Source organism: Mycteria americana, chromosome 3 (genome assembly GCF_035582795.1).
Source record: "Mycteria americana isolate JAX WOST 10 ecotype Jacksonville Zoo and Gardens chromosome 3, USCA_MyAme_1.0, whole genome shotgun sequence".
Taxonomy (NCBI): Eukaryota; Metazoa; Chordata; class Aves; order Ciconiiformes; family Ciconiidae; genus Mycteria; species Mycteria americana.
The window spans coordinates 75,076,573-75,101,208 of record NC_134367.1 but is presented as its reverse complement, the minus strand read 5'-3'; the positions used below and the strand labels follow the sequence as shown (position 1 = coordinate 75,101,208).

The 24,636-nt window shown below is 39.4% G+C and overlaps 1 protein-coding gene across 1 annotated transcript in view; it reads right to left on the bottom strand.

Moving 5' to 3' along the window:
• The window catches only part of SHPRH (SNF2 histone linker PHD RING helicase), a 57,833-nt gene extending 36,771 nt beyond the window's left edge, over window positions 1-21,062 (bottom strand). Inside the window, exons 1-12 of the mRNA XM_075499054.1 lie at window positions 20,949-21,062; window positions 18,041-18,713; window positions 17,508-17,637; window positions 11,805-12,023; window positions 11,406-11,484; window positions 10,443-10,593; window positions 8,561-8,666; window positions 7,792-8,048; window positions 6,672-7,364; window positions 3,075-3,326; window positions 2,191-2,269; window positions 69-232 (exon numbers count right to left, since the gene is read on the bottom strand). Coding sequence (XP_075355169.1) covers window positions 69-232; window positions 2,191-2,269; window positions 3,075-3,326; window positions 6,672-7,364; window positions 7,792-8,048; window positions 8,561-8,666; window positions 10,443-10,593; window positions 11,406-11,484; window positions 11,805-12,023; window positions 17,508-17,637; window positions 18,041-18,682 — 2,772 coding nt within the window. The 5' untranslated portion in view covers window positions 18,683-18,713; window positions 20,949-21,062. The remainder of the gene's footprint in view (window positions 1-68; window positions 233-2,190; window positions 2,270-3,074; window positions 3,327-6,671; window positions 7,365-7,791; window positions 8,049-8,560; window positions 8,667-10,442; window positions 10,594-11,405; window positions 11,485-11,804; window positions 12,024-17,507; window positions 17,638-18,040; window positions 18,714-20,948) is intronic.
• Between the last annotated feature and the right edge of the window lie 3,574 nt (window positions 21,063-24,636).

Here is a 24,636-nt window from a genome sequence, read left to right as displayed (position 1 = left end):
AGTAATTTGCAAATAAAGCTATTGATAAATGTTGTTCAAGAATTTTAAAACCCAAAACTCTTATTTACTTGGTCAATCACATCCTTCTTTGCTGATCTCCACATTATCTTGGCAATTAGACTGTAGAGAGGCCGGGGATTTTTCCTACAATAAGGTCGATATAAAAGTTGGTCCCACCAATGTTTGACCCAGTAAGGATCAACACCAAGAAAAAGGACTAATCCGTACAGATCTGCCAAGAAAAGAAAGTGTTTTAGTACAATGTTTGTGTTTTAATACTTCACAATATGCCTCCAAAACAATTAACTTCCATACAAAGGTTACCAGGCATAAAGCAACTACATTCTGGCCATTATCTTTTCCACTTGTTTTCCAGTCATTCCTCACCAAAACAGCTAATTTGAGGCAGGGGACCACGTGGGGGAAGGTGGGGGTACTCTCCTTTAGCTAGTTGTTGATTTGCAAAGAGCTTGCTGGAACATAACTATTTGAGAGACACTTTCCTAATTTCAAGTTTAGCAGAACAGAACAAACCTATTCAGAGCAGAGGTGAGAGGCAGAAATTACATGATTGCATATGGTTAACTGGGTTTGCCAGGTTTTTCTGAAACAATATTGCTCACTATCATTACTTCACAGCCTGCTGTGCACCAACTGTCTGTTGCCCACCATCCTAAAAGGGGCTGCAATTCAGAAGACTTTCACTTTTCTACTAAGGCATAAGAAATTAACAAAACACACTTTTACTGTTTTCTTACTAATTGAGAGAATATAGCTTGCTAATTCTGCGCAATTCAGAAACCCATCATTTTGGGGGATGAAATTTAAGGACATACTGACTTTAAGCTTTTATCTAAATCTTACTGGAAAAATACAGAAGCACACATTTAAATGCCGCGCATGGACAATGCAGAAATAGAAATATATGATGTATCTTATAGATAGTTCTTAAAGATCTGGTGGCTACATTCTTTAGTCTGTTAGCTTTATGATAATTTTGGTGTTCAGCTGAGAGCCGTAAGACATTCACCAATACATCACAGACCAGGGGAAGAAAAATCCTGGGAATCATTTCTATGCAGGAAGCAATTGTTTACCCAGAGGTCCTACCCCACTTTATTACAGCAGCGGCAGCACAGATTCAAATTAGTCAGCAGTTTTCATCCCCTATGTGATGGAGGCTGCCTCAGCATAGCCTGAGCGCCCGGCAAACATGTATTATGGACAATATGACATTTCAGATATGTATTAAATCAACACTATCACGCATAAGGACTTGAACAAGTTAATCTTGACAGTCAAATCAATCACTTCTTTCTATAGTGTTTGCTTTATTAACTATGTATTTTCACAACTATTATGTGTATTTATAATTTTAATCCACAATTCCACAATTAATTAATCTACAATATTGACTTTTATAATAGTTTGGTATCTGAACAATAGTTCACAAATACATGCAAATGATTACACTGATTTATCCACTTTCAAACTCATTGCCTCAATGTGTACCACATATTCCTAAATCCATCAAAGAACACAGGGAGATAAAGAAGTTATTCAGTTCCCTTTCTTTTTTTCTATTTCTGTCTGAAGCCTGTCTACAGAAACTGAGTACCTCACAAAAAAGCCAAGATAAATGACATCTGCTAACATACAGCTCCCTACTCCACACATCTCAATTTGCTAAGTCTTTACATAAGGACTTAAGACAGTTTCATAAAGCTTTTGTACGATTTTTAGAATTTATATTCATAGCAGTTGATGCTCACAGTAGTTCATACAGGACTACGCAAAAAGCAAATACAGCTTTGCTTGCTGTATTTGACAGTTAGAAGAATTCTGTAACCAGAGCAGACTATCTTTAGCTGCAATAGAGAAGGGTTAATATTTACCCACTCTGCTAAGTGAAAACTGAAGAACAGATTTGAGTCAGCTGTTCGACATACAGCTTCTCTGCTCCCCAAGGTATTCATCTAACTTGGGGAGATAAAAAGATTTCAGCTCTGCAATTTTTATATTGATACATTTATTGATGGCTTTATTACATGCTCAAGGTTTATGGCTTACCAAGTCAGAGTACCTAATGAATTCAGAGCAAAACTAGCAGACATTTTAGCTGCTTCAAACCACTACCTAGTTATCAGCACAAGGAAAACCCACAGATGACACTGCTACATAAAATCTCACCTTCTAATCCTCGCTGCACAGGAGTGCCACTGACACACCAGCGATTGATTCCACTTAAACGGAGTGCCATTTCAGCAGCCTAGCAAAAGAAGATAGAACCAAAGGCAGGAAAGGAAAAACAGAGTGGAACACAGTCTGAAAACACATGGACCTTATTTTTAAGAAGTCTGAACGTCTCTTCAGTATGTAAGATTAGCAGACCTATAAGCAGCGTTGGTACAATACATTATAAAAATGTGTATAGAGTTATTGAGCTTTTTTGAAGGTAACTGAAAGCTGATAAAAGCCATATCCACTTCCAAGTAATCAAGTGCAATTAAGGGTTCACAGAAGACAGTTAGCAAAAGAAAATGTAAAAAAAAAAAAAAAAAATTAAAAAATGAAAGCCCATAAGCCATTACGTAAGCAGCATTTTTGTCTTCCTGTCATAGGCAAAAAGACTGGACAAATACTAATTAAAATAATCTCTCTCTGCAGACTGCAGCCCTAGAGTTTGCAGACAGGCTGCTGACTATTTTAGCTTCTAGATCCAAAGGACGTATCTATGTCTCTGAACCATGTCACTGAATAGGCTAGTGTCTTGTTTGAAACTATCAAACACCATATACAACATGATGACCTAGTTCTTTAAACTGTCAGTATAGATTATGTTAAGTATTTTTTGAGCTGGATATACTCCACAGTCTGCCAAAATTCCAACAGGAGAACCATTTAATAGTAAATATCTCCAACAGAAAATTCACTTCTAAAGAACAAGCTACAAGGACAAATTACCTGAGTGCACTGAATGTTAAGAGGGGGAGAGGGAAGTCTATTGTATTATTTATGATAAGCTTGTCAAAACCTCTTCAAGTTAAATAAATGCATGACCGGGAATGTCATACCTTTGCAGTAGTGCATTCAACCATTTGTGCTTCATCAAGGCAGATCCTCCACCACTCCACTGCTACTAAGGGGCTTGGGATGGCCATATACCTCTTCTGGTTCCTGAAACGGCGTCCATCTTCGCTGTTACTGTGGGGTATATCTACATAGTTCAGTTCAGTGCGGAGGACATCATATGTGGTGATAACTACCTCCTGCTCTGCCAACATGTGTGGCTGCAAAAAGCCATGCTTCTTCACACCTTGATACACCTACAAAGATTTTTATTCAATAGCACAATAGCAAAGAATGAAGGTAAGAGACACTTTAAAAAAAAAAGCTAAAATACCAGGACAGCTTAATACGTGCATGCTTTTAGCAGTGTTGCTCATATAATATGAAACCATTCATAAAACCTGTATTCATATACAAGTATGGTGGGAAATCTATGAGTAACACAGATAATAAATGCAATACAGACATTGATGCAAAATTTTTATGTATGATTATTTGTATCTTCGCAAAATATTTTTTTTCTCCTTTGAAGAAAAGAGGACTTCAGTATTTTCTACAACAGTTATTTGTTGCAACAGTTGTTTGCAATATTAAGTAATGTTGTATGGAGCAACATTATGTAAATCAGTGTTACATGTCCAGTCCTCTCCTCTCCTTTACTGTAGATCTATTACCTTTCTCCCCATTGCCCCAAAAATTTCACAGATGATTAGGCAAAGACAGAAGTATGCAGTGAAATATTTAAAAAACAGAAATGATACTCTGGGTGATGTTTTATCTACAAAAAGGATTTCTACAGAGACTCATGAGATAGAAAGAATACCCTAGTAAGAAACAACCCCTGTGCCCCAACAGAATATTATTATAAACCTTTCATATTGACATTTGTTCTAATATCAGAAGTATTTTTCTTATCTCCCTTGTCATTTTAAGCATAATCCTTTCAGAAACATACTGCAGTTTAAATAAAAAAAATTAACAAGCTAAACCAAACATTTTACTATATGCTTCCCCATGGTAGTGTTCCATATCTAAAGAAAATAAATACAGCACATATTATGAGTCCAAATATACTTACAATACCAAAACATGTTAAAATTTCAAATAATGTGTGGTACAGTACACAATCAAAATCTATTTTTAGAATAGGTGTGTTTTCTCATCTCCAGGATTTTTAGCTACTAAGAACAATTATTACCAGAGCTATATATCAATTGCCTTTTTTTCCTTCTCATACAAACTTTTTCTCTTCCTCTCAATTTACTTCAGGAACCTCCTTCAAAATTACAGGCATCCATTGCTTACTTTAAGAATTTTATCATCAGCTACTTCTTACCACTCATCTAGATCTGTATATAAATCACAATATTAAAATAGATAAGGCTTTGTTCTGACTGATACAGAAATATCCCTATCTTTTTTAGAAATAATCTATATTCTAGTCTCATCTTCAAATAGCTAGCATCTTTCTATTCCTCTCTCATTCTGCGAGTTCATGATTTATTATATAAGAATGGACCATCTTTGTTAGTGTTTATCTGCAACTACCTACAAACACTTTTACCATTTAAGAAAATCACACCGTCTTTCAGTCCCTTGTAGTGTCACAAGCTTTAATGTTCTCTTAATTCACGCAATTAATATTTTAAAATACCAGAATTAAGGTGACCCTATAAAACCTTAGTCGATTCCCCCCTCTTTACCCCTTGATGATCAGCACATGATTTCACTGTTAATTTCACTGTTAACTGTACTTTTTCTTCCAGTAATAACCTCCCTCTACATTTGTGCATATGGCAACAGTGTTTCTGTCAACTGAAAGAAACACTTGCAGAAAAATTTCTGTTCAGCCCCAGAGTGTGACAACAGAGCATGTGCGACCAGGTCAACGTACATGAATGAAAGAGAGAGAAGGGGAGGGAGTAAAAAGGGAAAAAAAAAAAAAAAAAAAAAAAAGAGCATGCTCGCTGAAGCAACCATTAAGAAGAAAAAATAGCTGTTGAAGTCTAATGGTCTCTTCCAAGTATTTACAAACACATTTTCTGGAGGTTTATAACTTGGCCAAGTTTTGGTTGTTTTCACAGCAGCAGGAAAAGACAACCTGTCACAAAGCAAGACCTACTGATAAATTTTTATTTCTTGTTCTATTACATAAAACCAATAGAATTTCCCATGGGTTGTAAGCAGTTGGAAGAATTAAAAAAACCACTCTTCACATGCAATGCAAAACCTGTTAACATGGGAAACTGGTTCTTGGAAACATCTGCACTATTTTCGTTTTAACTTTACAGAAAAAACCCAACAAATTTTCAGTTTGAAGCAACACTGAAAGCAAGTGTGGATGACTTACAGTTGGCAGTTAAAAGAAAATGAAAACAGTGTCTTAGAATGGAAGGTGTCACACAGCTTAAAGTACTGACATTCAGTATTTAAGCTATTTTACTGTTACCATGTAAATCTATTTCTGACAGTTTTCATCAAAACTGGTATAAAACTTGGACTGGGTCCTATGAAAACTGTGCAAGTTTCACACATTAGTTAGTTGCTGCACTAAAGCTTATTAGACTGCTCACACAAATGGCTTACTGGAGGCCTAGAATTCATTTATACATTGAGCATCTATGCAGGATAGCTGAAGGTATCAGATATATCCCTGAATACAAAGCTTTCTCTCTTTATCAATCTACTACTACTGTTATTTTATACAAAATAAGGAATCTACGGTTCTCAAAGCACTTTATCATTACAAAGGTTCTTGCCTACTAAAAACATGAAGGACAAAACTTGACTATGTCATTAATAAAAGACAATGGCTACCCTTGAATACTGTGATAAGTATATAAAAAAAAATCCTGTATAGCCATAGTTACTGTATGTATAATTAGGTTTATTTTAGTGATAGGGCTATTAGAAATCAAGTAAAAGGACAATACATGGTCTCCAGATAAGCAACATCCTAACAAATATGGCAGATGTTATAAAGACAATGCCCAAGTTGTAATGGTGTTATCTCAGTAAACACCAAGGCCCAAGACTTCTTTTGTAAAGCCTGAGAATGAGAAATTCAAAAGGACACTCTTTACCTCGTGAAACATTTGGTTTTATCTAGAATGAAATGAGAAGCAACTGTCAGAGAGCTGCTTGGGTGCAAGTGTACAGTGAGACGACAATGCCAAAACACCTATAGTTAGGCCTTTCTAAGTTCCTTGGTAATCTTTCACAAAAAAAAAAAAAAAAAAAAAAAAACCACCAAAACCAAACCAACCACAAACAGCCTTCCCTCTCAGAAATCACCTATTGTTGACTTTTTTTCAGAAATCACCTATTGCAACTGCTCAAAATTTGCTTCCATTTGATAAAGACATCTAGTCCACCGTATCATCTCCCAGTGACCAACTAATAAGCAAAAAATGAAGAACTAATGGCAGTCTTTCCAGGACACCAATGCACCATGTGATGCCAAAGCATAGGTCTTATAGCAAGAAATGCAGAATTCTGACACAGAGGACAAAGAAACCTCTACACTATGTGATACAGTGTTAGTCAGGAAGGCCCAAGCCTTGATAAAATAACTCTCCAGATATAAAGCTATATAATCTTACCAGAACTCGAAGAGAAGATGATCTTACATGCCTGTTGATCTCATCTACCCACTGATGACAAATAGAACTTGGAGAAATTATGAGAGTTGCTCCTGTGGAAACTGGTTTCATTGCCACAAGGCAATGGGGACAGTAGAATGGCTTGATCTTCAGGTTTTCCTCTTTGTAGTTTACACATTCTGCGTGCTGCCATAAGTAACATTTCAGGCACTGCACACGAGCTTTATAGTCAGCCAATCCAAGCTCACCACAGATGCATTCAAAACGATATTCAGAGGTATTAAAGGGAAATACAGAACCAGTATGTTGTACGCTACTGCCGGCATGTTCTTGGGAATGTGAGGACTGGTCCTTTGGGGTTTCCTGCTGGACATCAGCTGTAGTTTTAGAAACATCAAAATTGGGATCACTGCTCATGTCACTGGAGACAAGGCTGCCATGCAAATCAGGAGACTTTGGGACCACAGCTTCCTGCTGAACATTATTCTCTTTTACAGAGTTCTCATGATCTGCTTCAGATTTCCTGTTATTTTTGCTAGTTGTACAATAATCATGTTCTTCCATGGTGATATCCACCTGTAAAGGGGTTTTAAGGACATTTTCAGAAGTGACATCACTATTTCTCGATTCTTTGGTTTGAGTTTTAGCATCAATCAGCTGCTTCTTCTGAATGCTTTCTGAAGTCCTTGCTACCTACAAAGTAAAATTAATCAAGAATGTCAGACTTTTCTCCTCGCCTTTTTTTTTTTAATGTATAAACATCAAGACATAGATATTAAGATTTTATATCAATTTCCAGTTTGAGGATTTAGTTGATGTTTACCAGTGTTTAAAGGACAACTTCACAGTAAGAACAATACATCTGACAGCCCCCGCAGCACTATTTTAAAAGTTTTATGACAGATGTAGTTAATATTTTAGCCCCAAATTTGATCTACTTATGATTTCTGCTTCTTTGTTCATGAATGTCAAAGCAAATGCTGCAGTTTTCTTCATTTTTATCAATAAGCCAGTGTCACTGAACTAGTGCACACAGACAATGCAGCTGAGAGTAGCATGCAATTGGTAGAAATAAGATCTGTCTTTGCAATATTCTTTGAAGTACGGCAGCATGTTTTACCTGCTCTTTGGTTCTTTCTCGCCTCTTCTGTTCCTTGTAATTCTTTCCCAGCTTGAAAGACCCAGCCAGACCATGTCCTTTGACTTGCTCTACTACTTGTTCTGCAATTAGTTTTTCTAAAGTTCTTTTGAGAAGCCGTCTATTTCTCTGTATGTCATACCTATATATAGCACTGATGTACTTAAATATTGCAATAATGGATGCTCCTTTCTTCACATTCATTTCCTTTACAGCTGCTAATATCATCACTCGTAAACCTATATGTAGAATCAAAGCAAAAAAACTTACAGCTCAGATAAAATGAAAGTTACCTCGGAAGATGCATATTAAGGGAACTCTAAACACCATGTTCATCTAAAAAATGCAAAACAAAGACAGGCACCAGTTTTGTCAACGCTTTACTTGAGGTAACCCTAAAAATCACTAAAAAATAGCGATTTGAAGACAATATTGAATAGCAATAGAAATAAGTCACTCAATTTCCTTACTGAAGCTTATAAAAAGACAGTGTATTTCAGTTAAATGCATAAACTTTCTTACAACGACCTTTAGTTACACGGAGCTCTGTAGCAGAGAGATCTGAGTTGTTAACCTTACTTTTAACTGTGTATCACTTGTTTGTAGCATGCAATCCTACATCACAGTGCTCAGCAGAAGAATCATTTCATTCCACAGAAGTGAAGAGTAGCCTTGAACTCATAGTCAAGTGACCAATAAAAGACTTAGGACAAAAGCAAAATGTATTTAAAAAGTCATCAGAAATACTTACTGGGATATTGTATTTTTTCCTTCAATTTAAGTTCCATTTCCTTTGTTTTTTTCTTTTTATTTCCTTCTAAAGGTTGAGGTGGAACAAAGAAGTTCACGAGCTTACCCTAATGGAGACATTAAATAATTAGCTCATATCTCTTCACAGTAATTCTGAACTTCATTAATCTTTTCACATTTGAAAATAAGCATGATGTGTGCTCTGTTCTGACTAATTTGCTCAGATAGCTCATTTTTAGTGTAAAGAGTGATACACCATTCAGTTCAGTTTCTCAGCAAATGGTGTTCAGCACCCTACACTGAGAACAGAAAAAGCAGCCCTGCAAGCTGCTTGGATCCTCCACTAGTTCAGAATTAAGTTGCAGGAATCTATAGCTGTAAGTGATCTAGGTTACTGATGGGGGAAGGAAAATATGTATTTAACATATAGCTAGAAACACAGAAGGAGGTAAACAATATAGATTGAAAAGCCCTAGTTAGCTGTATAACAAGTAAGTTTCTCTTTTTGGGGATTGCCCCCCCCCCCCCAGTTTACTCTATTATTAGTGATTCAGTAATAGTGACTTAATTCAAGGAGATGTATACTCAAGAACTGGGATATAAAAAAGGATCCCAAAGCTGGAACAAATGCAGTGCCAATATTTCTATGATTAATTGTTTTATAGCTGTATTCATTGACACTTCACTCTGCCCTGTCCAATTGGTTGCTTTGTAGAGTTCTTAAACAGTAACTGCAACGGAACTCCAGACACTGTCTGAGCCCTACAGTGAGTTGAAATACTTGGAGTAACTCTGACATTGGCTTACACAAGCCAGGAGTCATCCAGAAAGTCTTTGTTGGAATACAGCACTTTTGGTTTGGTTTGGTTTTTTTTCAGGACATCAAAGAAAGACATTTTATATTTGAAGACAAGAAAAATACAGATGACAAGGGGCCTTCTGGATGAGTGGAATATTGCCTGGGGTTAAAAGGCACTGTCATATAATTCTGTTCATAAAGATCCCAAAATACTAGCTAAGATATCTGTCCCAACTACTCATATCATGAAACTGTTTCATAACTCCTGCTCTCCAAAAGCTATGGTCACTAGCTATTGTTGCAAGTTGATATCCAGATGCTTTAGTGCTAATACTCCCCTCTTCATACTCCTCAGCGCTGACCCTCTGATACATTTAAGAAGAATCTTACTCTCTCTTTGAGAACTGGGTCTTTTTAACTGACAAAATTACAAGCAGGCAGATCATTATGAACAGATGTACAATGAAACTGGCTGCCATGAATTCAAAAGGATGGAACCCACAGAAGTGGTAAGAGTTTACTTAAGGATAAAGGTTCTCTCCCTTCAGAGAGAATTTTTGGTTTTAGTGAACGTGCTAAGTTTTCACAGGATGCATGATGAGGAATGTGAAAAGATGGAAAACTGTTGCTAAATAAGCTGATTTATTACATGAAAAACAGGGGGAGCAGAAATCTTTATTCACCGAGTTTAAATTGCCCCTATTTTAGCATAGAATGTGTGTCTAATGGATGTTTGATACTCATCAATACAATGAAGTGAAAGGGAGAATGATTTCCAACACAGTAGAGTAAATTACATATTTATACACTCCTGGGGCGTGTATAAACTACCAACAGCCTACTAACAGCGCAGTTGCCTGCTAATACCCTTCAACAATGGCAGACTATCAATTGCTTCTCATGCAAACCATTCCACTATTTATGCCACCATCACATCCTACAAAGCAAAACCTTTCACTGTACTTTAATCCAGCTTTAAATCTGAACTTCTATAAACCAGAAAGCAATAAACTCAAGAGAAGTGCATTTCCATTAATTTGGAAAAGTATTTTCTTCATACTAAATCTTATCCTGGTTTTCTTACCTCAGGTAATGTCAGATCATCTTGTTTAATGTCTGGTCGGGTATGAGTCAGAATAAGAGCCAACACTTCTACTGTTTTTCCAAGACCCATCTCATCTGCCAAAATACCTCCAGGCCACTGGGGTCCAGCATTCGGATATTCACGGATAATACTAAAATTCAAATACATTCCCAAATGAAAGTCATAACTATAGAATGGTGTGAGAGAGAATCACACATTCAGGGACACACAGAGCATAGCTTCAGCAAGGCAAAGTTTGTAAGGTGAGGCAATATCTTTTATTAGATAAGCTGAGATTGACAAAAGCTAGCAAGCTTTGTGGGTATACAAACCTGACCAAGATGAATATGTATGCCAGAAGTTTTGGGATTTTTTCCCCTCCTAACAGGCTTTGCCTTGCTAACCTTAGCATATCATAACATTAGTCTCCAAAAAATTGAAATATATTTCTATTCACATGTGTTAAAGATCTTAAAGTTATACAAGGGAAAAAATAAAAAGCAAATTAGCAATCCAAAGGTTCTATTCTAACCAAATTAATGAGAAAAGTGAAACAGAATTAGTAATGCAATACCCAGCATTAATAAAAAGCATTTTACTGCCTCCTTCCTTTAGATTTTAAAAACATTGGACCAGAAGGTCAAAGCCTCCAATGCTCTAATTTAAAAAAAAATGTTAATCTTAAAACCACAAATTTGCACTGAAATTAAAAAAAAAAGCTTTAAAAAGTATGTCTTCAACTCGAGATTTACATATTTACTTGTGTATTATATATTCCAGTTTGCCTTTTTTTTTTTTTTTTTCCCCTCAAATTAAAGATATCACTGTTCTAATTCTTTAGTGGCTAACTGAAAAATGACCGTTATGGATTATCTTGTATCCTCCAGGTAAAAGCTGCCAATAAGGTTTTCACAAAGTACAGCCTTGAGGTGTTCTCAGAAAGAGATAACTATAAAAACATACCAGCCAGTAAATGGATTATAGTAGATTTTTACTCCATCCAGAGTGATGACCTCCCGCCATAAAAAGTGCAGTGTGTTTTCTACGGAGAAAGAGTTCATGTTACTATTATGAGGTTTCTCTATAAACAGCACACTGCTTAGAATTGCTCAGCCTTATTGTGACATTTAGAGACAAAAGCAGACATCTACCTCCACAGTGCTTCATGACCAACAAGCTACACCAACTGCTGTTCAGCAAAGTTTAGTTTATCATCTAGTGTACTACGCAAACAACAGCTTTTATAAAAATAGTAATGAAATAATTAACACAGATTCTAATCAAACAGCAAGAAAACATTACTGCTGACAATACAATGTCACTTTTCTCAATTAGGCAACTTTTCCAGACCCATATACTTGCCACTGTTTGGAGTGCTTGTGAGGTTCTCTCGGTGAAGCATCCAGTTCACAGCCTCACTTTGGTATGGCCTCAGAATAGGAATTAATGCAGGATGCTGCACATCCTCTCTCAGTAACTGGATATCCTGCTGATGGGTATGCCTTACAAAGTCATAAAGCTCTTCAATATTTTGTCGCTCTAGTTCCGTATCAGATTCTTCCTCATCTTCCTCCAGCTCATCTGCATACACCAAATAATTCAAGACACACATTATCAATCAACTTTGGTCATCATTTCAATAAATTTTGCTGCAACATATTTAGTTAACACATGAAAGCAAGCAAGGCAAAACATCTTTTAAACATGTCGGGACTGCACCTGACTCAGCTAGCAGCAGGAAACAATAAGCACTACTTTCCTGAAAGTTAAGATTAACATGGTATGGCAATCACAGAGGTATAAATACTCAACAAAGCTCTTCCTTTAGAATTTAGGGATAGAATGACCAGACTTTATTTATTTAATAAAGACCTTCCACTAAATATTTCCAACTGATACAGAACCACAAATAACTCACATTTCAGATTTAAATGTTAACATGGGTCAATGATCTTACAGAAAGGGGAAAAACACAGTGGGTTGTCAAGGATTTGTACATTTTTCATGAAATAAAGCCTTTCTTGACAAAATAACATATTAAAAAAACCCAGGAGATTCTCTTCAGTGAGCTTTCATGTTAATTTTAAATTATCCATCTGGATAAGAAAATTGTAGCAGTAGGATAACATGAAATTCTCACCACTTGGATCATTGCAAAAATTCAGACAAGGCATACTTTAGAAATTAAAATCCCACCTCAAGAGAAGTACGTACCCTCTAGGACAGAAGGCCTACCCTTCTTTTCTACCCACTAGGAAAGAAGGCCTTGTGCTTATATATTTTTCATATAATTTGGATATATGGGCATACACAGAACTGAAGCACTGTAGAACAAAAATTCATGAAAAATTCAAGGGTCAGCATTTTAGGAAACTGACATAAGATGAGGGAACAAAAGACTTAGAGGACAAGTTTTAACAGTTTCAGGTCTCAAATTAAAAACTTTGGTACCAATAAAACAGCTGTACAAGTCTACAGTTCAAAGAAAGATACTAACCCTAGCTAGTATTGGATATAAAGCCACCTTGCAGAATGTAAATAAATAAATAAATAAGTTTTAGAAGCAAGTCAAGGCCAGCATTTTCAGCACAAAGTGTCCTTAGGGTATATTTAAAAGTATAATATACTGATACAAAGCGAAAACAGCTAATGGCAGGCACAATTAAATCAAATTAGAATTATGATGCCTCACGCTAACAGAGGTATACCTGGCACAAATACCAGAGACCTCAATCTTAAAATAAGGTTTGGGGGCTGCTATTAGGACTCTCTTTCATGGAAAGCGAAAGCTTTTTTTCATTCAAATGAATGGTGAAGGTGAAGAATGGTTTCCAAAACAAACAGCAGGAAATTATGTGCCTATGTATGGCAGCCATCAGTGCCCTCCCCTAATCCTTTTAAGTCAATAGAACAATTCCAGTGCTTCACAAGGGAAAAGAGAATTCTGAAAGACGTTAAGTTTCTATAAATTCAAGGAAACTGTATATATAAAGACTTGTAAGGTAAAGAAGGCAACCAGGGTGCACATGTGGGGTTATTAATGTTTCAGCCAAATGAAAAGCACCAAGCAGAGCATGCAGCTTTATATACTACAGAAAGCGTGCCAAGGGATCCTCTCACACACATTCCTCACTTCATGGAAAGAAAAGAGAAATTAGAGTGATTGCAGAGTATAACTTTGATCAGTGAAGTTGATCTATAATGACACCTATCATCATACTTGCTAAAATAATAGTTTTCAAATCTCACATTTCAGAGCATAATAAATTGACTTCTATATAAACAAAGTCTATCCAGAACTTTACAGGGGAGCAAAGACTACAATATAATTTGAAGTAAAATGTTTTTTCATACAATTGCATAATTTTTGCCTATAACTTCCTTGTTTTGTTCATTCTCTCAAAGATTTTTTTTCCTTATTAAATGGTTCTATGTACCACAGGGATTTTTTAAAGGATGCTAAGGAAGTTTAATAAGTAACTGAGAGAGAGGTAAACAGTGAATATTTAATTATGCTTTCAACCATTTCAAAATGTAATTCAATTACGCAGCTTTCACCTTAGTATTTTCTACCTTTGAGAAACAGATGGTATTGTACTATCTAAAAATTCAGTTTCTCCGATATGTTTCATAATCAAGTATTCTACTTAATTCCTTCAATGACTGAACTAAAGTTCTGCTATTGCATCTGCAGTAGGATCTTTCAGTTTTATCTGTAGGGCAGTTTCCAAATTGCTGTATAAGAATATCTACATCAATGAAAATGTAATATTTTACCCCTGTATTCTAGATTAATGGAAAACTCGTTGCTTCACATTTGGTATTAAAAAATGCCATACAAAGACCAAAAAACTCTTATTTGTACAAAGAATTTTTTCTTCTTAAGAAAACTGAAGGAAAATGGTATATGCTATTGCCATGCTACTGTATGTGATACTATAGTTCCATAACACTATGGGAAAACAAGCTCCGAAACATTTACCATTTACTAGAACAAATAGCAATTAAACAGACATTTTAGTCTTTTGTTTGTTTGTTTTTAAAACTTTAATTATAAAGACTATGTTTTTTTTCATATTAAGAAAGCAGCTAGCTGGATCTATGCCTGTGTGTTCACTGAAGCAACACGAAGCGACATGTAATATTACATAGCAGATACAGGATACAAGCTATTATAAAACCAGCTATTTATTAAAGCAAATAAAAGAAATATCTGTAAACAAATTTCTCAAAAGTGGTTAACTCAACAATTAATGTTCAAAACTCATGAAGCTTCCGCATATCAAATATTCTGTCACTCTTTTGCAGATTCATTAATGCATCTATTCGATGCTTGCCACAACTTGAGATGGAATTCCTGCCACAAAGTCTCAAAACCATCTAGAAGGACATTAACAGGATGAGTACATTGAGGAAAACAAATATATAAAAATTAAATGTAGCAATAGAGAGGTCATACCCCTTATTTGTGTAAATCCTTGTGCGCAACTCTATCAACACAACAATTTACTCATCAATGGGGAGAACAAGAAACCTCATCTTGGAATGTTGTTGCATACAGTTCATTTTAGATGGATATTGACAAATGTTAAAATACATACATGCAGTTTTACAAAAAGTTCAATTAATTCTGTTTAAAAACAGGTGAAATTCAAACACAGACTAAGTTGTTAGAAATGGAAATCAATTTATGCTTCTTAAGAGGAATGCATTCATCGACATTGAATCAAGGCTATATTATTTTATGCTACATCAAAAAGTACATGCTTAAAAACTGTTAGAAAATGTAACTGGTTTCACAGTCTGTAGCTGCCTGGGGTCTTCCCTCCCAAATCTTTTCCATTTCTGTGACATGCTTTATTTCTCAAGTTGGAGCATAGCATAATGCACCCTATGGACTTATACAGCAGTTTAACAATCCCATTTTGTTCTCTAATACTTTCAGGACAATTCTTTACCTTTGATTGTGTTTGACTGACACTGAACCCTAAGTTGATGCATTTACTGAGCTATACACCTACCTAATGAACTACAACCCTAGTTGCAACAGTTAGCAGAGAGGCCATTATTTTTTTCTAATGTGAAGTAAGGACTTTTTTCTTCTGCATTGCTTTATATTTATCTATACTGAATTTATACTGAATCTCCATTGTCTAGTCTGCTTGCAAGCTTTCAGATGTTCTTCATCTCTATTATGCTGAATAATACATTTAAAGTTTGTTGATGATACTGTCTCACTAATCACTGTATTTCTCAAAGCATTAGGAACACATTAAGCTGCACATGCCTTTGTAGGACTTGACTGGTGATCTTCATACACAATTAACAAACATTTATTTTTGTTCTCCACACCCTCTATTTTACTTAGTCATTTACATGGTATTCATTGGCATAGAATCAAGACTCTGTTATTATTTTTATGCCACATCAAAATGTACATGCTGAAAAACACTCAGAAAATTTACCAGTTGGCAGCACAGCTCCTTTATGAACCTGAGCGGGTTGCATGGCTTCTGGAAAGGTAAGTTAAGGCATAACAACCCAATCACTCAGGTCCACATTCTTGCTCCGGTAACTTTGAGGGGCATGTCTTCCCTTTCAGAAGCTATATGGCCTCTTCACCTGTAAGCTACACTCAACCATGTAGTCCATAAAAATTTATCCTTTAGTGTACTGAGGACAAATGCCCCAAGTTCCAGCAGAAAATTATTCTGGATCTCAAAATAGGTCACTGTTCATTTTTTCCATAAACAATCTCTTTCCCCAACTCTTCCACAAAGAGAAGGAATGCAGAGAAGAAAATTGTGCTTCCTGCTATAGCATTACTTTATTTGAGCACTCTTTCATATGCCTCACTCATCTCAAGTCTATGAATTCTCTGGCAGATAGTCTGCTTCTACTGCATTTATGATAACGTATTTCTCCCAATGCATTTAAAAACATTACTATTCATTTCTATATCTTAAACTACTTAGTCTTCAGACTTCTTTTTGGATCTGCTTTATTGTGCTTTTAAACCTAAACTGACAAATTTGCTTCAGTCAAATTACTTCAGTTTTTTGAAGGATGACTTCTTATGTGCAGTATCTTCCCTTCCCCACATACTTAGTTACACTGGCCCTTCTCTTGAATATCTCAAGTCTTCTCTGACAGTTGCACGTTTGTTCTTTGCAGCAGGCATAGATGTACAGATTTTGTTGTGCTAACTCTTCCTTTTAGCTTCTCTTTAGCAAGTTGCCTAATTTTTTACACAATTCTGCCTCTTGAAATTAAGTACAATTATACGGGGGGTGCTAGGCTTCTGTTGCTTCTGCAAAACCACTGAAACTCAGTATATTATGGTCACTGTTATTGAGTCAGTCTTCAACTAACATTTTGAATCCATCCTACACTCAGGAACAAGACCAAGGTTGTTGGTTTTTTTAAGAGTTTCCTAAGCCCCCACACCATAAAGTGGTCATTGATCACCCTAAAAATCTGTATCACTACTCAGTATAATCTGGCAAACATATCTTCAATTCCAAAATGATGACAAGGCCCATATTTGTAAATTTGGGATGGTGTATTCTTAAAACTGTCATAAAGGTGCATTTTGTGGTAGTTTACATTATAACTGCTTTACAATATAAACCAAACAGAAATTCTGTTGCTACAGTTGTGTGTCAGGCACCAAACTACGAACAAAAGCTTTCCAAATTTAATTCCTGGCTCTTTTAAACAGCTCCTGTGTAACTCAGGCAAGCTACTGTAGATCTGTTCAAACAACCCACACGGATCAGTGAAAATTGTATTTACTCCCAAAATGGTAAGGGCTCAAACTTCTATGTGCCTCAGTGCCTTATCTGTAGAGAAGGAATATTATCACCTGTAATTTGACCATAAACTAATTAGCATATGATTAATTGTCAGATAATAACATGGAGAGAATTACCTAATAATATTACCTTGAAAATAAAGTTGCTCTAGATGGCAGGAATAACTTACTATTTTCCCTTACATTTAAAGATACTAAATAAAGACACACTTTAATAACAAAAATTATTCATCAACATTCAACTGAATTACCTGGAATTAAAAAACTATAGAACTTTTCCATGAGTTTTTGAATCAGCTGATTAGCTTTTTTGGGTCTTCCACCTCCATCACTGAGAAACTCTGGTTTACTCAGCCCAGCTTCCAGAAGGTAAATTCCAACCTGTGAAATGGTTATACAGTTAATCATTTAATTAACTGTTAGAATGACAAGACTATTATAAACAGAACAGTATGAAAATAACAACAGTGCTTTGAAAATTAGCAGATGTAGACAGATACAATAAGTCTACTAAAGTCACCATATAGAGGATACGGTACATTGCAGCTAAAAGCTTCTGTGATTCCTGCAGGTAATGCATTACTAACAGTGCAACAGTAAAAAATAAATTTTTAGGAAAAAACACACTGAAAACATTTACATAAGCATGTATAAACGATATATTTTCATCACATTATAAAAATACATAGTAGCTGCCAGACTTCATTGTTCAGAGGTTTTTATTTTGTATTTCAAACAAAAAAGAAGAACTTTAAAAATGCAAAACAAATATATGAGCCCATACCTTTAAAGTTTGAGCCTCTCCAGGTCTTTGATAAAGTCCAATTATCTTTTTCTTTTGCAACCATCTCAAGCCTTCCAATATTTCACCACCTAAAGTTGGTTCCACCAAAATACGTTGTTCATAAGCACCCAGGTATTCTTTTGTTTCATTACTGTACTCATCTTCACTTCTTTCATGAACACAGACCTGCAGCTGATCATCAGAGTCTCCTCTCATCAAAGTAAAACTCCTTTCATGGAATTCGTCAGTTAGAATTTGCTCAGAAAGAAGACGAAGAGCAAATTCTCCCAACAAAGCTTTCCAGGACCCATCCACACGGTAGGGCAAGACCATAATATTTAGCTGTACTGCCACAGGAGTCAAGATGGAGTAAGAGTCGTCTTCATCATTAACTGTCAAAAATTTAACAGATTTTGAGCCACTGCGTTCTTTTTGAATGAGATCTTCATCAGTGCTATCATCATTTATAACAATGAAGGATGTAGAAGAAGTGCTTGGACCTGGAACGTGGTCCTCATTAGTCATTTCATCATCTAATGTTATCATCTCATTTCTCCGGTCTTCATGCATATTCCAGCAGAGCTTTTTCTTCTTCTCCTCATCTATTTTTGATGGAGGTGCACGTTTTCGACGACCACTCATTTTGTCGTTTTCTCAACAGTATTTTCAGTCTCTGTGAGATGAAGTAAATTAGTCAGCAATAAGTATTACAAAATCAAATGCCCACAATGAAACTTCACTGTGCAGTAGCTGCTAAACTTGCAAAAGGTTTGGACACAGACATATGCACTAACAGATCTAACTGTTCGAGAGACTTAGTTCTACCAGTTCTACCAACCCTCTCCTGTCCCTGCGCCATCACACAAAGCTGGACATGAAGCATTTGCCTTGTACTGTATCTTACCATTTTGCCAGACAGCTACAGACAGAGATCAACAAGAATGCTACATTTCACAGCTGTTACTCAGAATCTTGTGGGACAGATATAAAATGAGAAGCAGTGGAATCCCTCAAAGACGTGGGTGGAGGGAGACAGCAAAAGAAGCTCCACAAACAAAAGTGCAGGAGGTACAGGAGATTCGGGGGCGGGTGTGGGAAAAATACACACACAAAAATTCTTCCTTCCTTTCAAAGCCTACATTGAGATGAAAATTTAAGCAAACTTGACACAGGGCTAGTCTGAAGCTGCCATTACATAAAATATGGTTTAGAGCCTAAACTATCAAGTTCTGTCCTTAGAAGTCCCTAACAATCTTCCTACTAGCATTGAATACTTTATTTTCCCAGGAAACTGTGCATCCTGGGACCTGGATATACAAATTGCTTGCAGAGGAGCCCTTACTTATTCTATTGTGCATTTCAGTGGGACCAATCAGCAAACTAAATGCATAGTCTTACTGATTTTGACTAACTGCAAAGCTAAGTCAAGATACACACGCAACTCCCTGACTGAATCTGGGCAGTGAGCAATTTTGTGGATAAAATACTAGAAAATAAAGTACACGTGCTAAACAATACACATGAAGCAGCAGATTACAGAATATTAGACCTATCTGGGAAACTAATAACTACATACTCAAAACTACATGCTCATACTTAAATACTCAAACAAGTAGTAACCTTTTTTTTAAAAAAATAGTTTTTATAAGGAGTCTGAACACAGCAATAGATTTATGACCTCATATTACAGCATTGTCTTTGTCAGCAAAGACAGGAAAATATTTAGATATCCATGTCAATTCAGCTTCTGCATACAAGTTTTAAAGAAATGTAAGAAGATGAGAGGCAAATATTCTAAGCTACTACATCCAGTATCCCACATCCTAATGTTAACGGGGTTTATGCTGGAACAGGGCAGGATTCCTAGAATTCTGAATAATTTTAAAAGGGACTTACAAAAAAACCAAACCAACCCTAAATTTTATAATTCATGAAAGTCAAAAGAAACATTCAGGAATATACAAATCTTACTGTGTTTGAATTTCAAACACAACAGAATTAAGGAAAGGAAACATGAGAGTTTTTCAAAATAACACTCATCACACAGTGCTGCTGACAGCAAACGAAGCAAACCCCAACAGCGAGCACACATATCCTAACACTGAACTTAAACCAAAGGGTTGCTGCATCATCAGTTCTGCATGTACACACCAACTTCAGCGTCACACTCTGATGTATAAACTAAAGAGAACTGCTCTTTTGGAGTACATCTGTTTAAAACTCCCACGGCCGGGAGACGACCGCGTCTACAACGTGAAGCAACAAACCTGCACGCAGAAGGACGCGAAGTGACCTGTGGCGGTGTGGAGAGGTAACGCAGCGCCGACGCCAGCGCTACCCCCGGGGCCCGCGTAACGCCGCGCACAACCGCCACACCGAGCAGCCCGCCGCTGGGACCTCCCGCTGCCCTCCCGCCCCGTCGCCAGGACGCGGGCAGCTCTCGTTGTCCCTAACGAGGAAAGTTACTTGGAAGCCGGAAAGGAGACGCCAGCAGCGGAGGAGCGTACTCCTCAGCAACCCGTATTTTACCCCCCGCGACACCTGCTACCGGAGAGGTCGAAGAAGCTGCGGTTAGCCTGCCCACCGCCGCCACCCCCGCGGTTACCACGCGGCCCGTGAGGCCAGGCGAGAAACGAGCAGCCGGCCCGGGGCACCCACCGCTCCCCAGGGACACTCGCACAGGCCCCCGGGCCGCCCAGCCCCGCCACGGCCGTACCGCCACCCCGCAGCCGGCCGCGGCAAGGCCGCCCCGCCGCGCTACGGCCAGGAGGTCGCTAGGCGCGCAGGCAGACAGACTGGCCGGCCATCGCCCTCCCGAGCCCGGGGTGGGGTGCGGCCCCCCGCTGCGGCCCCCGGAGCCGCGCGGGTGAGGGGAAGGGGGAAGCAGGGCCAACCGCCGCCAACGTACCGAAGGGGTAACGCTGCTGCGCCTGCCCGCGCGGCCGCGGCTCCGCAGCGGTAACGGAGGGGGCTGGTTGGGGGGGGAGAGGGGGGGGGGGGCGCTCACGACCCCTGCGCCGCTGGCAAAGTCGGAAGGACCTCCCGGGGGGGGGGCGGGGGGGGGGCGGGCACGGGGATGCGCGCGCACCCGCCCTGGCCCGGCCGGCGACCAATGGGATCTGAAGAGGGTGACAGCTCTCCCCGCCCCCCACGCCAGCGGAAAAAGCAGCGTGAGGGCGAAGAGCGGCGCAGGCGCAGACGTTGCTCCCTGGGCAAGGGGGCGGGGAAAACTCTGTTCGCCCTCAGTGGGGCGTGGCTGAGGGAGGATCAAGAGTGAGGCTGCGCATCATTGGTGGCGTGCGCAGGCGCAGCCGGGTGGGGGAGTGGGGGCGCCTTGGCGGGTCCGGGTGTCCGGCTGCGGCGTTGTAGGTTGGTCCGTCTTCCCTAGGCAAAGCCTTCTGAGGCTGGGGTGGGAGGAATGGGCTGGGGTATGCCCGTGAGGAACGAGGCTAACGGGTATTGGGTAGGTTAAAGCCCCCCGTTGGGTTTGTGAGGTGTTTCAGGTCCCTACAACCGGTGTTCTTGTAAGGGGTGATGGAAGAAAGTCCACTTGGGGGGAAACTAACAAAAGCCTTTTGGCTCGAGTGACTTTTAGCACATGTACTCGCATTGACAGTGCTTGCGTCACTGCTTTAAAGAGTCTATGGGATTTAGAAACTGTGGCGGAGCAGAGGAGATGTCATCTTGTTTCCGTGGCCAGTCACACATGGGAAAAGGTGACACTGAGAAATGATTTCTCAAAGCAGTGGTGATAGTGGAAACCATGATACAATCCATGAGGTGAAGTACTGTTGAGAGGAAGGAGAGGCACACAGAAGTCCGTTAAGTCATGTGAAAAGAGTGATTGGAAGAGTGGATATCTGGGCAATTAGCACTGCAAAAAGGCAAAATCATTCCAGTGAATTTTTAACGACAGGTATCACTTCAATAAAAACTATGAAAATGTTTATCTTGTGAAATATGCAGATCCACGCTTGGGGACTTAAAACAGCTGTAAACACACAGATTGGAAAGCCATTTAAAATAAGAGGGTGGTTTTTTTTTTCTTACAGCAATCCTTTTGACCATTTGTTAGTATTAATCTTTACAAATGAATTCATTACTTGTCTGTGTCTGATTTTCTACAGTTTTCAGCACTTTTGGAAGGGTAAGGCCCCTGTGGGTTCAGTGGAGCTGCTCAAGACCATGGTATGCTGTAGCGAATGGAGCCTTCAACACTCTGGTGTTGGCCCTTGTACTGTGGTGGTTTGGCTGTTTTACTTCACAATGTCTAGTTTGCTATGTGAGCATTTGGCATTCCTACATGAAAATTCACTTAAAAATCATCACTCAATCTTATGTTACAACAGTAAATTACTGCAGAACAGAGATAAAAGGGAAGACACTCAAGTGTACGTTGGTAACGGGAATAATAGCAACCCAGGGGATGAAGAGTGAGCAAACCTGTTTTATGGGAAGGTTCCTGGGCCCGGTTCGGCAGGGCGCATGGCCGGGCAGAGCAGGGCTGTGGGGAGCTGGAGACCAGCCCTGCTGCAGCGTTGCTGGGGCAGGGGCTGACGGCCCTGGGGGCTGACATGGGGTTCTGGGCTGTGGGGAGCCCCAGGGGGGCAGGGCAGGGACAGTCTGGGCTGGTGGTGCCCTGAGGACGCTGATGCTGGTTCTGCAAGCACAGCTTTACTGCTAGCAAGTTCTCTGGCAACTGTCTGAAGAAATGGTGGTGGAGATGGTGAAAGAGCTAGTTTTGCTCAAAGTAGGAGGAAGGTCCTATTAGTCACAAAGCTTAAGGCCAGACCTGGATCACCCTGGGGTCAGCTCACCACACGTCACCACGCTCTGACCTCTGGCTGGGAGAAGGCATCCTGCCCCCGGTGATCGGTGCCTCTGGGTGTGCTGCCTCCTGGCACGCCGGGTCCGTGCGTTACAGCATGCACTGCCAAGCCGGTGGCTTGGAGTTACCTTGGGAGGCTTTCTGTCTTCCTCTTAACAAAAAGGTCTTGTTAGAAGATCCTCCTCCTTTTTTCTTTTTTTTTTTTAAATGGAGGCCTTTTATTTTTGGCAGTGTCTTGGGATTTAGCTGTTGACTCAATCAGTAAGATAGTGAGCAGTTCAACTAATGTGCTTCTCTAGGAATTTATGAAGCTACCACTTTTCACTCCCACCTCCTGGCATGCAGCCATATGCCTGGGAGACAGCTCCCTTTAAAAGGATGACACCCAGGTTCATGTTGCAAGATGTGAACATCAGATTTTCCCATCCTGAACTGGCTCTCTCGATGATAGGAGTCAGGGCAGCCAGAGGACAACAACTGCCATCATGGTTACTGAGGTGAGGAGGTCATAAAAGTGGTATGCTGTCAGTCTGGGGCAGCGTGGGTTCGCCCTATGTGGGACCCCAAATGTGGGACTCTTCATACAACTATCCTGCACCTGCTGTTGACGACCTGATGCTGCGAGAAAGATGGAGTCCCACCAGTGACTGCTGCTCGATCTCCTCCGCTTGACGGAGTCTGGGCTCTACCAGCAATGGGAAATGGGAAAGAAAAGGGAAGTCTGCCAGGTGGAATGATCCCCCTTGCCTGCAGTCTGTAACCAAAGGTACTGGGGAATATAGGGAATATAGACTTCACCTAGTCCATTGCAGATCACTCGCCTTTTTATTTTGGGTTTGGGTGGCTCTGAAGACAGGCCTCTGGTGGTCAGCTTCCCCAGGAGTACTAGCACTGGTGGCAATGCATTGCGTGACTGTCCACTTATTGTGACTAGAGACTGAAGAGGTACGTCAGGCCTGTGCCCGTATAAAGGGTATGGAGGGGTTGTCCCAGACATGAGTGAGACAGAGGGAGGTACAAAGGGTTACCAGATTCTTCTCATGCTGAAGGTCAGTCCTGTTAAAATGCAGACTGGGCACAGCTCCTTCCAAAAGGCCTTAGATACAATATAGGCTGTGCCACTTGCTCGGGAACTAGCCTGTATCCACTGGCACACCTGAGAGAGGCTACACAGATGTAGCCTAAAGGACTGCTGACGAGGATCCATAATTGCTGTCAAATCTGATCCTAAGATTAGTAATAGGAAACATCTTTATTAATTGTGTTGGATGCACTCAACCTCTTAACCAAACTAGCAGTAGTTTAGTACAGGCTCCAAAGGAGGTAAAGGTCTGAGCCGTGACCAGGCCAAGAACTCCTCTGGTCCCGATCTGTTCTCTGAGAACCCACAAAGAAGCTGAGTGGCACAGTGAGCATCGATGCATATGAGCTTGGAACACCGATCATGTGATGGACACATGAATAGCGGGTGGCTTTTCCAAGACTCATTTATCAAGGAACAAAGAAAGTTGTGGGTACAAGGAGCCTCATGCATATCTTTCCTATCGCATGTAATTTGACTACGAGCCAACCACTTTATCTATAAATATGACGGCCAAAGTGAGCCTTCTTTGAGCTCTCCCTGCTAGGCAGCGTGGCTGCATGGCGGTGATCTGCCCTTGAGCTGGGACACCTCTCAAGGTTGCTCCTCGAGGAAGAGAGACCTTTTACCAACAGCAGATCTTTGGTAAGCGACCAGTATTGTGCAAAACCTTGTAGTATGGTGACA